The following is a 12,994-nucleotide window of genomic DNA, read 5'->3' as shown; positions in this document are numbered from 1 at the left end:
ACATGGGTGCTGGTGAGGAACGAAGGGAGCAGCCCCCAGGGCCTGATCCTGACCCATCTCCCCCTATTCCCACTCTCCCCTGCCTCATCTCCCCTCCCTTTGCGCCCGAGAAGCCCTCTGCCATCAGACTTCATCCCTTCACGCCGTAACCCAGGCACCCAGACAGACGCTGGCGCCAGGGCCGAACTGTCTGGTCCTGCTTCAATTGCAAACCCGTGGGACCAGGACAGCTTCTTTCCTCTCGTTTTGTACGGCGCTGAGCACACTGCCAGCACGGGCTGAACAAAAGCTTCTTGACCTACTAACTCCTGGCTGGCAACATCGCTAGCATTGCACTCACCTTCTTTTCTCCTCCTCAACAACCAAACTCGCCGCTGCCAGCGGGAGGCAGATTGGCCTGTGCCTTAGGATGTGCTTTTAGGGATAAAAAGGGAACCCATTAGGATGAGCTGTCTCTGCAAGCTGCCAGGACAGCCACGTAACAGGCACACAACATCCAACTTTGCTCCCTCCTCCCTGATGGGTGATAAATAACGGGTGGCAAACGCTACCTGCTTGCCTGCAGCCCCGAAGTCAGGGAGGGAGAGTGATGAACGGGCACCCGGGGCAGCGATGCATGGGTGCCTGGGCAAGAGCTGCATGGCCATCTGGGTGAGTGATGCATGGGCATCTGGGCGAGCCGGCGGCAGCACCCACAGGACTCCCGTGCGGTGCCGGTGCTGCCCTCGCCACGTGTCCAGAGCGTGCCTGGGTGGAAGCAGGCCAGGGACGATGGCGGCTGCACCTCGGGCACGCGTACCAAGCGTCCCCCAGGGTGTGCTGCACCCCCAGACACCGACCGGGGGGTTCCTGCCACCCCCCGTGCGAACCAGCCCCGCTGCGCCCCGCGATGGCACCGGCAGAGGCCCGAAGGGGACAAGGGGGAGGGGGGGGTGGGAGGACGACACCGTCCCGGGGCCGCCCCCCGCAGCCGAGCGGCAGCGCCCCAGCCCGGGCCTTTCCCCGGGCCCGCAGCGAGCCCGGCGCTCCCCGCCCGCCCCCCCGGGCCCCGCCGGTACCTGGCCGTACTCCAGGCCGCCCAGCCCTTCGCAGCACTCCCGCGGGAAGGGCCGGCCCCCGCCCGCCGCCGCCGCCGCCGCCACCGCCTCCCTCCGCCCCGCGCCCGGCCCAGGCCGCCCCGCCATGGCGCGGGGCCGGGGTCTCCCCCCCCCCCCCCGCCCCGTTCCCCGCCGCCTCCGCCGCCCGGGGCCGGCCGAGCGCGGAGCCCCGCGGTGGCGCTGACGGGAACCGTAGTCCCGCCTCCGCCGCCGCCGGTAGGGCGCGGGGGGAGCCGGGCCTGGCGGCCGGGCCGGGCCGGGGCCTGCGGCGCCGGGGAAGCACTGACCTCGCCGCGGGCCCGGCCGCCTCCGTCGCGCGTTGGGAGCGTGTGTCCGGCGGTGGGGAGGGCGGCCCGGGCTGCCGGCCGCTGGACTTCGACCCTGCCCGGTGAAGCAACCGGGCCGCGGCGCGGGTCGCCACCCCCCCCCCCCCGAACACACACTGGGGCGGGCGGGACGCGGCCCCTGGGCTCCCCCCCGCCCCGGGCAGCTGGCGTGGGGCTGGCGGCGGGGCCGGGCGGGGCAGGGGGGTAAAACACCCCCGGAGGGGAGAGTGGGCAAGAAACCGAGGTGCCAGCGGGGCAGAGACCTGGCCCTGCCACCCCTGCCCATCCCCTGCCTGTCCTGCCTGTCTCCTGCCTGTCCCCCTGCCCATCCCCTGCCTGTCCCCTGCCTGTCCCCCTAACGCATCCCCTGCCTGTCACCCTAACCCATCCCCTGCCTGTCACCCTAACCCATCCCCTGCCTGTCCCCTGCCTGTCCCCTGCCTGTCCCCCTAAGCCATCCCCTGCCTGTCCGCTGCCCCTGATCAGCGCCTTCACCAGGGCCAGGGGGAGGGAAAAAGCTCCAGTGGCTTTCCGGTACGGGAGAGGCTGTGGAAGTTAAATGTTGATTGCCAAATATTACTCATTCCAGGGCAAAATGTAAAGCCTTCAAGGTCTGGATCTATTTTAAGGACAATTCGCTGCGTCCTATCGCCTTCAGCAGGTGTGATTTTTTTTTTTTTTCAAATTGCTGTTATTACTCATACTAATCTTATTTTTCTTCTTCGCTCCTCTCTAGGATGTTTCTGGTTAACGCACCTCATGGGCTGCAGTCCCGGACCTGCCAGCGCATGGGAAATCAGGCGGTATCATCCCCGCAACCTCTGAGGGTCTCTGCTTCTGCAGACCCTCCTTTGAGGGGAAATAAATTTTCTTGAAAAAGGAGTTTGACATGAAGGGAAGCCTCGTGAATGAGCTGCAAGTGTCCCTCCCAGAGGTCTCCTGGGAGTGGGTAAGGGACGGGATGCCTGAGCGCTCGTGCCTTGGCCGGCACCAGAAACGTGTGTGAGTGACAGCTCACACGAAGCCCTCCCCGGTAAAATGGCATCCTTGGAGGATACGCTTCAGGAGATGCTGGGGATCCCAGCTGTGACTCTCAGCTCCATGGGAAACAGCCCCAAACCCCGCGCTGCACCAGCGCATCCCCACCTCCCGGCCTGCAGGGTCAGCTCCGGCACTCGGGGTGCTCGCACAGGGCTGCACCCCATCGCACTGGGTCCGACGAGCACATTCCCAATACAAATCGCGTTGCCGGGCCGGTTTGGGGTGAGGCAGGCACGAAGGCGCTGTGGGTGGGAGCAGCGTTCCCCATGGATGATCTCCAGCTGCTTCCGGCCTCTTCTCCCTTGCGCTGGATAATTTTGCCGTGCCGAGTGTGTAATTATCACCTCTGCCGTCTCCCAGGCTGGGGCGCGGGAGCAGATGGGAGGATGTTTATTTTGCGAGTCCCACCAGCTGGGTGCTTGGGGCAGCGGGGAGGGCGAAGGGGACCCGGTGAGGAAAGCAATGATGGCTGTGCTCAGAGAGGAGGAAACGTCCCCCCGGGGAGGGAATTAGCAGGAAGAAACCTCCAAACGTCCTGGTGCTGCCAGCTGGGAAAAGAAAAGGGTACCGTGGCGGGCTGGGAGGAGGAGTGGGTCTGGGCGAGGGTCGGAGGGAGGGACGGATGGTGAGGAGGTGCGGAGGGTGAGCTGTCTTGCTGGCTCCTCGCTCAAGGCCAGCAGAGCTGGGCTGTCATGGACACGTCCGTCCTGTCACCCCACATTGGGGGGCACCCAGCGATGGCATGTGCTGCAGGACCCAATGCCCTACCACCAGCTCAGCTGTGTTTGGGGCAGGGAATAACACCGGAGCCTCCACGCCGTTCCTGCTGCCAAATCCCCTGTCCAGGGAACATTTTCCAAGTAAGAGGGACAAGGGGGGGTTTGTGGCAGCAGGGTCCCTCCATGCCGGCCTCCATCCTGCCTCGGAAATATCCCAGCAGCTGGGAAGGAGACAAAGAGGGCTTTCTGCAGGGCTGGATTTTCCTTTGTGTCCCCATCCCTCCCCTTCTCCCCATGGCGTGCCTTTTATCCAGCTCTCCGTTTCCGAGCACCGACCTGAGGAGGAGGGCACTGCCCTCGGCTTTCCCAAGTCCCTTCTCAGCTTGAACCCTCCCCAAGCACCCTTTGAAATCCCAACACGGCCCCGAAAGGTCACCGATGAATATGGAGTTGCAAATGCCTGCGTGGGCAGAAAGCACTTAAACGAAGTCATTCGTAACGGCGGCGATGAGCTGCCCTGTCGGAGGCAGGACCGGGAGCCGACGAGCCGGCTGGCAGCCGTTAACGGCACGCAGGGATCGTGCAGCCACCATTGCTCCTGCTGCAGCGGCGGTGTCCCTCTAAGGCGGTACATCAGCGGCACCGAAGGGTTTCCATGCGTTTGACGCGTTCATCGCATGTGCGCGTCGGCCCGGTGAAGGATGTTCGCTGCCTGCCAGTTAGCAGCACGCCGCCGCTCGCCGAGCTGCAGTTTACTGGGGAGCATTTCAAACACAAGGAGACCCAGGGGACTCTCAGCGCCTGGAAATCCAGAGCAGGGAGTGTTGTCGGGCGGGTTTCCCTTAGAAACGGGACGTTGGTTGGGAAACTGCAGCCAGGTCAACTTCGGCACAGAGGGACATCTCTCCTTACAAACCCAAGAGAAAGCTTCCAGGCCAAAGGATTGGTTTCCTTGCTGAGAAAAAGGAAAAAAAGAGGATATAAAGCACCCACAGCTTCCACTCTCTGCAGGTAACTTGCTGCCGTCCTCTGCAAAGCGGGACAAGCTCATCAACTCCCCTGCTTGCTTGCAGCTCCTATAACCCCCCTCTCGGCCATTGCTCCAGCCAAGCGAACCAGACTTTATGGTTGTCCCCAGCGAGCTTTGGTGGTCACCAGGAAGGGCTGCTTTCTGCTGGCAACCTTGGGTTCTCGTACCCGAGCTTGCAATCCGCCTGGTCCCACCCCAGCTGCGTCCCTTGCTGATAGAGGTCCCATGGGCACGGCGTGGGGCTGGGGGCTTTTTCCCAATCCTTTGTGTCCCCTTCCCTGAGGGCTGTGTCACGGTCCACGTGTTCAAACCTGCCCCCAAAATAAAGCTGACGCCGGTGGGTTTGATCCTTGCAAACCTGCAAGGGCTTGGACTGACGGGTCACGGGGATCAAGGACGGAGCATCGAACCCCACGGTAAAGGACAGCACTGGAAGCCTAGAGAGAAGCAAATAACGCTGGAGCACAGAGCTGAAACCTTGGGCAGGAGCGGGAAAAATTGCAGGTGCTCTTCTGTCCTCCTTCAGATAACACGTTGTCACCAGCGGTGCAATGCTGCAATCCAGACCTGCAATCCTAGTGGAAATCCTCTAGTGTTTGTGCTGGAGGTTAGCTCTATTTATATTCTGATGAATGATTTACTCGAGTAATTGGCACACAGCTCCCCTATTACAGATCATAAAGAATTAATCACGAGATTTTCAATGCTCCCCTATCAATTTTATTAGGCTTGATTGAACGCGGTGGATTGGGAACATATGGTATGTGAGTCAGACTCTGCTCCCAGTTACACCTGGTTAGTGCTGGGGACCCGCTCGGCTGCTGATCCCTGTAAATCCGGAGAGGCAGCTGCTCCGCTCCTTCTTTCCATGCCCTGACTGCTCCTTGCATTCCCTTCAATGCCCAAGGATGTGGAGAGCAACCAAGATCAACTCCACGTGCCTAAATTCCCCAAAAGCCGGAGATGCTCCCAAACTGAAAGCCAGGATGGGAAGAGGGTGCTTCGCTTCCAGCTCCTCTGTGTATCAGCATGAGCCAGAAACCGGAGCCAAATGTTTGGGAGCTCGAGATCTGTCCCAAGAGCTGTTGTCGAACGACAGCCCCTGCGAAGGGGACGTGTCAGGGCGTGGGAGGCTTGTCACCGATGAAAGCTGAGGATGCCTGTGTTGGCGTCGGGGTGTCCTGCCAGGCAGGTTTGGCCACGGGAGATGCTTTCTGGAAAGAAAGAATTAGCAACAAGGAGTCCTAACACCTGCGGGAGCGGGATGACACATCCCTGCCCCGAACCAGCAGCATAGCGCCATTCCCTGGAGCAGAAACCTCCTTAAAAGCCGTGTCGTGTCCCCCGCGTGGCTCCCCTCACGCAGAGAACCAGGAAAACCGCCAAAATTTCCACGGCGGTGGCTCACAGCCCTTCCCTTGCTTTTTCGCCTGTGGGTGTTGTTGCCGTGCTGGCTTATGTGCTAAGTCGTGATGCAGGGAAGGGCCCCGCTCCAGCTCGTGGGCAGCGCTCACCCCTGGTGAAGCTGTCCCCGCTGCGCTCCCAGTGACTACACCAGTATCTCAGTAGATATTTACAGGAGGGAATGGGACCTTTGGGTGTAGACGGAGCTACTTGCATAAGCACGGCTTATCCCGACCCAGGCTTGCAGAGCAACCGGCCTGGCACAGCTACAACCCACGTCCCCATCTGCTGTCTTGAGCAGCTGCATTGAAGGGCACCGAGAAGTTATTGCCAGTAACTCTTGGCAGGAGCCAGCGAGGAAACCTCCCTCCGGGGAGAGCTGATCTGGGCAGGGCAAATCAGAAACGCAGCGGAGGGCAGAGCAGGATCCGTCCTTCCTGCAGGCGAAGGGGAATAACAGCAGCCCCTTCGCCTTTGCAGTGAAAACATTCTGCGTATGCCAGGTCCTGGTTCGGGAGCAGAGCAGGCAGGACCTTCCGTCAGCGTCTTGCCAAGCATCAGCGTGTCCCGACGGCCTGGGGCTGCTTCTTCTCAGCCCTCCCTGTGCTGCCTGCACCCGACCCAGCTCTACACAGCCTTGCAGTGTCCATGCGTCTGGGTGAACACCCCTCACGAGCACTCCGGGCTCTGGGAAGCCCGCGAACCTGACTCCAGGTCCACCTTACATCAACGTTTTGGAGCAGGGTGCCCTGCCCTGGCAACAGCCACAGCTCGTTTTGCTCTAACCCGGGGCATCGTGCCCTCGTCACGCCTTGGTGGAGACAACCGCAGAGGGAGGGGACGGACACAGTGGCACTAAGGGGCATCTTTCCAGCCCCAGCCTGTTTCCAAGGAGCCTTGCGTGGGATGGGCTCCAAAGGAAGCAGAGCTGTCAGAGGAGCTTCCCGGCATCTGCGCTTTGAGCCCGGTGGAGACAACATTTAGGGAAGGATTCACAACAGCTTCCCCGCTCCCCGAGGCCACGTCCATCACCAGCATGCCTCTAATGAAGCGGAGGCTTTACTTTCTGGGATCAATGAATCCACCGATCGTGACCTGTCTGCTAAGTGGGAAATCAGGTCTCTCCCTCCCCGAACTCGTCTGAGCTTGGCTCAAACAGCAGGCTGTGTCCCCAGGGTACTCCGTGTCGCTTAATTGCAAACCCCGTGTCTGATTAGAGACCAGCAGCGAGGGCGTGCAGAAGCCCTTGCTGCCGCAGCCCGGTGGCTTTCTCTTCTCCAAAAGGTCCTGATTCTGCACAGCTGGCTGGAGGGTTCATCGCCGATCCGTTCTCCCCCAAACCCTTTAAATCCCTCCAAAGTATCTTTCATGGGGACAGATACTTTAGGAGAAGCTGCGGCTTCCCAAAGCAGGGGGCAGCTGAAAAGGTCGCTGCCACCATGTCCCACAGCCACAAGCACGTCCCATGCCGGGGTGTGGAAATAGCCCCCATTGCCCCTAGGTCCGTCCAAGGAGACTGGGAAGCTTTTCCTAACACTGCCGGCACCCCCTGGTCCTTTCTGCACCTACAAACCACCCTGCACACCCCCGGCACCTTTGCCCATACCGTGCAAGCTGCAGAGGGCTGAACCAGCCTCCAAAAAACTTCCCTGCACATCATCAGCACAGGGATATGGGGCATTGCTCTGGACACATACAATCAGGGTGTCCTCATTAGCCGAGCAGCCAGGTTTGGGATGCCAAACCATCCAGACTCTTGCCTAATGCTGGCCGCAGCAGGGATGATGGCGGGAGGTGAGTCACGGCGCTCAGCATCAGCTCCGTGGCCGCCTCTCATCCCTCGCTCCGCTGGCAGCCGGCTTTTCCCAGGCAATCAGCCTTGCTCTCAGATGTGACACCCAGGAGGGCTGCAGAGAGAAAAAAAACCCTCATCGAGGACTCGGCGGGGGGTAAAGCCTGATGGCGGGGGTTGCTTTGTGCCGTGCGTGATGGCCCCCGCCGCGGGCGCCTGGCCCCAGTGCTCAGTGCCACGGAGAGCTGGGCTCGGAGCCTATTCGGGGCATCAGCCCTTCCCCGAGTCGTCTCTCCAAAGTGATCTGCCTCCGGGCTTAAACCAGCCAGGGAGCCCCTGGAGAAGGACTGACTTGCAGGTCTCGGACACAAACACACGCTCGCGGGGGCCAGGGAAGATGCTTCCACGGGGGCGCACGGGTTTATTCCGAGGAACCACAGAGCCGGCTATAAATACCTCCTCAGAGCACCACTCCCCCTCCTCTTTGATGTTTTGCTGTTATTTACTTCAAGCCCACTCCTGCTGCTGTTATTTTTACCTTCTCTTCTTTCCCCTCTGCTTTTTTGGCTGTTTACGAGCTGCATTGCAGAAGCGTCTCAAAAGGAAGATGGAAAGAAGGTCGGGGACCCTGGGAAGAAGGTTGGGGATGCCAGGAGGGCAGAGGCCCCGTGGCCAGCAAGCTCCCCGTCTCCGTGCCCTCCCAGTGACACACCATGGACAACAGTTCTGCCCTCGCATCCCACCGGCGAGGGGCACGGCAGACCCCCGAGCAGGGAGATCCTCCGCCCCGGGCATCATGCTCACTCCGGGCTTTCCCACCTTCTCCCTGGTGCATCCCATGGGCTTTCTGCTCCACTTCCACCCAACCTTTGGCCAGCCACTTTCCTCTGCCGAGATGAACCAGTCCCGCTTGGATGTGGCCCGGTACCGAGCGCTGCCAGCTCACGGTGCCATCCCTGAATCAGTGGCTGGTCACGAGGCGGCAGGTCCCCGTAGAACTAATGTGGTGGGCCACCAAAAGTGCCCCCCACTGCAGGGACGGGGCTGATGGGGTCCCCCAGCCACCAGCATTTGTAGAATTTGCAGGAAATTGGTCTCCCTGCGATGCCAAACCCCTGCGAGAGCCAAAGGAAACCAGGCAAGCGGCTCAGAAATTAATGGAAGTGGAGGCGATGTGAGTAGGCAGACACAGATGAGCTTAATTCCCTTCAACAAATTAAAAACACGTTGCTCCTCACCACCATGAGCCCAAAGCCCTGAATCGCAGTGGCAGGAGGGGAGGGCGACCCATGGGTGCCAGCCGCCCCACTGACCCCCTCCCCACCAGCCATGGGGGGCTCCTGCCTCGGCCCTGGGACCCCCCAAATCATGCACCCAGCTTTCCCTGCCGTGACTCCCTGTAGGCAGACTGGGAGCTGGGTGCCAATTCAGGCCGTTTCAGCAAAAAGAAGCTGCTGGAGCCAACTTTTTAACTTTTTTTTTTCCTTCACCTTTTCAGCAAGATGAAGAACACCGAGCACAAACTGATCCCTGCTTTGTAGAAAACAGGGCCTGAAACAAAAGGTCTGGTGTTTCCCCACCTAAACAAAAGCAGAGTGTTTACCCTGTTTCAGGTTTAAGGTGTTTAATCCCCTTATTGCTAAAGACAAGATGCTGTCCCTGCTCCCTCCTCCACAACATCCCTTCTTCCTCCCGCACCTGGAGAAGCCAGAAACTGCCTGGAAGCACCGAAACCCAGACGTCCCCTTTGCCAGAGTGCCTGCCTGCAGCATCACCCACTCGCCAAGAACTGGGGGTTGGGTTTTTTTTTGCAAATCCCCATAAAAAGGGTGACTGGCTGGGCTTGCTGGTGGCTGCCCAGGCAGGGGTGCGGGGGCTCCGTGCCAGCCCCGGCCGTCGGGACGGATGTTTTCTGCTGCGGTTTGTTGTTGCTTGTGGGGAGCCCCTGGGGCCCCGTTTGGACATCGGCTGCCGGGGCAAGAAATTGAATCCAAAGGGCAGAGGGGGAAGGAGGAGAGGCTGGAGCGGGGCTGGGAGCACAGGGCAGACCCGGCACCCACCGGCCACAGCCCCACGGCAGGGAACGGCAGGGGTGGGAGGAGAACAGCCTGGCTGGAAGCGTGGCCGGAGCAGGGATAAGGAGGTTTTGCCAGCAGATAGGTTTAGCGGGGGCTGCTGTGAATTCTTCAGTATGGAAAAACTTTAAATCCCAACAGGCTGCTCCTCTCCAAGGTCACCTCCAGCCCAGACGGGCAGGCATCCAGGGGAGCCTCCTGGCCTGGATTGCGCAGGAGGTCACGGCTGTCCCTGTGGGCTCTGCGAGCCGGAGCCCAGTGAGGATGGATGCCGGGTGATGGGAAACCACGCTGGGAGGCGGCTGGTGGCTCCGCACCAGGCCACGGGGACCCTCCATGGGGGCACCCAAGGGTGCTGCTCCCCTTCGCTGCTGAGGATGCTGCGATGGGAAGCTGCTGCCCTGGGTGGCCCCTGCAGACGGGCTGCCCCTGTGCCACCAGAGACCCTGCTGCTGGCACCGGCCCTGGTTGCCAAAGCAGGGCTCAAAGCTATTGTCTCTCCTCCTCCCTCGGTGCCGGATGGCGTCTGGCCCCCACACCGGCTGCCGGGGATTGGCGTTGGGCTGCAAACAAGTCTCATCTGCGTGGAGAGCGGGGTCGTGTCCCGCAGCTGATAGAGGCATGGAGGACCGCGCTAATTGGGAAGAGAAATTACCTCCATCTCCTTGTGCCTCTCATTAAAGCCAAGCCTGGCAGCATGTGCTTTTTCTCCCAGAAGGGTGCTCGGTGGGGATGGGTGCCCCCCTGGCCGGGGGGGACACAAGAAGCAGGAGGCAGGATCCAGCCACTTTGCAGCACATCAATGCATGGCAGCTGGGCATCGTCTCCGCGGCGCTGGGCAGGACCCCGAGCTGTGCTGCACCCACCACAAACCTGCTCTGGCTTCCCTTAAACGCTGCCTTTCGCTCCCCCATGTTGGATATTCCCCGTGCGGTCACATCCGGATGCTTTCCCACCGGCTCCAGCCTGATGGGACAACCCCAACAGGCTTGCAAAGCAGCAGGACCCATGGGCGCAGGACCCAGAGGTGCGGTGGGTGCAGGGATGGGGTACGAGGCCACAGCGGTGCTGCAGCTGCCGAGGAGCCTCATGGGGTTCCGTGATCGGCCCCAAATCCGGCCTCGCTGGCTGCTGGCGCAGGGAAGCTGCCTGCAATCTATCACCTCTCCGCCCGGCGCAGGGAGAGGAAAATAGGCTTGGGGGCATGCGGTACGGGTTCAGGGCGCGCTCTCTCTGCTTGGCTAAAATGACACTAATTAAGCCCCTTGCAGCGTGCAAAAGCTATTCCTACAGGGCAGACAATTAACCTTGAAACTTGGCTTTTAGTGCTTGGAGGGGAGCGAATTTTTCATCCTGTTATTTCCCCGTGCTATTAAGCTAATCCTGGAGACCGCAAGGGAGAAGCGGCATTACGTGTTTGCAGCTCCCAGACTTGCCAGGAGCACGGCGTGTGGCCGGCAGCCTCCTGCTCCATCCCTCCATCCTGCTGATATTTTCACCCACGGTCTCCAACAGCATCATCATCGCTGGGGAGCGCCGGGAAGGAGGGATGTGACCAAGGGCACACGGCAAGGCTGTGGTATTACACGATTATTATGGTCAGAAGTAAATCCAGCCTCCTCCGAGCGTGCTGGATGCGGTGCCAGCTTGGCCTTGACTTTTCAAGGAGTTTCCCTGGAGGGACAGCATGTCCCCAGCTCTCCAAGGCTGCGGCTGCTGGCACAGCATCACCCCAGCCCAGGCTCTGCAGGAGATGAACCACGGACGTTTTGTTTTCCTGGAGGAGGAAGGGAAGGACGAGGGAGCTGGAGAAAGAGGGAAAATTGAGCCCGTGGAGGTCAAACCCTGCTCTGGGGGCTGGGGATGTCCCCGGGCTGCACCGTGTCCTTCCCAGGTCTTGCAGTTCCTCTCCCTCCCAGCTCCCCTCTCACCCCCCAAAACGCAGCCGATGACAGCGCTGAGCTTGGGGACACCGGGGAGAGGAGCTGGGAGCTCGTCCCGATCCTGCCATCACCAGAGGCGAGGGGAAACGGAGGATGAATAACCCAAAAAGCCCCACCGCGGGCCACCGCGCAGGCACACCAGCACATATATAACATGTTTAAGCACTAAAAAGACAACCTGAGGACATTTGTTACAACGAGCTGCAAAAAAGAACTGAAATATCGCTAATTTGCCCCAAGAAGGGAGCGCTGGGAGGGCAACGTCGCGGCGCAGGCACCCACGGCCGCCCTGGCACCAGGCAGGGCTCTGGCAGTGCCACCAACCTGAGCCGGCCGTGCTGAGGCCACCATCCCCGCAGGCGAGCGCCTGGGGGACAGGGGGTGAGGAGGACCCCAAAGACATGAGGCTCAGAGGGCAGAAGCTGAGGGAAGGGCTGGGAAAGCAAATCTCTCCACCCAGGAGGAGACGCGTGTCCCTGGAGAAGGTCCAGGGGGGGCTTCGGGACAGGGGGACGTGGGTGAAAGCCATCGGGAAGGGAAACGGGAGCGTGTTTTGGGGTGTAACAGCAGGAAAGCGCAATGCCGGCCCACGCGGTCAGGTCGAGTAGTGGCTTGTGAGCAAAATGCACGTGGGGTGATGAGCAGCAAATCATTTCCCCGTGGCTCGATTAATCTCAACACTTCCACAGGAAAGCCTTTTTCCCTGCGGTCAGTCTTGGGTTAAAACCTCCTTTTCCCTCCATCGGCTGCCCCTGAGCAGCTCTTCTTCAGCTGCGAGGTGAGCAGTGGTGGGGAAGGGGTGGCCCCACGGGTCCCCTCTTCAGGGATGAGGGTGGGGCATCCTGGTGATGTTGCTGCCAAGAAGCAAGGGAAGACGTGCAAGATGCGCTGCTCCCGGCGGTGACGGTGCCATGAGACAGTAAACCAGCCTTTGGGGGTGCCCAGGTGGGGTGGGAGAGCCTGTGCTTGGTGGGACCTGGCTGTTTGCTGGGGTGATGCAGCAGGAAGCATCCCCAAAAAAAGCATGGAGCAGCCCACAACGTTGAGGCCACCGCTGACGTCAACAAGGCACAGGCGGAAAACCGGACGAGCCAGGCAAGAGGTTTGGCCTGTGGGAAGTTTAACACCCTTCTGCTCACTGGGCTGGTGTTATGTGTGTCAGCCCAAGCCACCCTGCACCCAGATGTTTTCCAGATGTTCCTTCAACCAGGCCACTCAGCGTCCAGCCCAGGAGCTGCACCTGATGCTCCTCTTCCCCAGCCACATCTTCCAGAGTGGCCTTCCTCATCTCCAGCAGCCCAGGAGCTGCACCTGATGCTCCTCTTCCCCAGCCACGTCTTCCAGAGTGGCCTTCCTCATCTTCAGCAGCCCAGGAGCTGCACCTGATGCTCCTCTTCCCCAGCCACGTCTTCCAGAGTGGCCTTCCTCATCTTCAGCAGCCCAGGAGCTGCACCTGATGCTCCTCTTCCCCAGCCACATCTTCCAGAGTGGCCTTCCTCATCTTCAGCAGCCCAGGAGCTGCACCTGATGCTCCTCTTCCCCAGCCACATCTTCCAGAGTGGCCTTC

At 60.7% G+C, this 12,994-nt stretch overlaps 1 protein-coding gene and 1 long non-coding RNA gene across 5 annotated transcripts in view; one reads left to right on the top strand and one right to left on the bottom strand.

Moving 5' to 3' along the window:
* Positions 1 to 1,537, bottom strand: part of PEMT (phosphatidylethanolamine N-methyltransferase) — a 44,338-nt gene extending 42,801 nt beyond the window's left edge. Inside the window, exon 1 of one of the 4 annotated variants that reach the window (XM_063343476.1) lies at positions 1,385 to 1,537. Coding sequence is in view for 2 of the 4 variants with exons in the window: in XM_063343475.1 (XP_063199545.1) it covers positions 1,059 to 1,184 (126 nt within the window). In the remaining 2 variants the exon portion in view is untranslated. Of the gene's footprint in view, positions 1 to 1,058; positions 1,208 to 1,384 lie in introns of those variants that run through there. The other 3 variants (XM_063343478.1, XM_063343475.1, XM_063343477.1) reach the window with 3 other exon arrangements.
* LOC134519381 (uncharacterized) lies at positions 344 to 2,303 on the top strand. The gene is made up of 2 exons (XR_010072203.1): positions 344 to 651; positions 2,160 to 2,303. It is a non-coding gene; the product is annotated as an uncharacterized LOC134519381 (long non-coding RNA).
* Positions 2,304 to 12,994: the final 10,691 nt, after the last annotated feature.

Source organism: Chroicocephalus ridibundus, chromosome 8 (genome assembly GCF_963924245.1).
Source record: "Chroicocephalus ridibundus chromosome 8, bChrRid1.1, whole genome shotgun sequence".
Lineage (NCBI taxonomy): Eukaryota > Metazoa > Chordata > Aves > Charadriiformes > Laridae > Chroicocephalus > Chroicocephalus ridibundus.
Note: the sequence above shows the minus strand (reverse complement) of the source record. Positions and strands in the feature narration are given on the sequence as shown.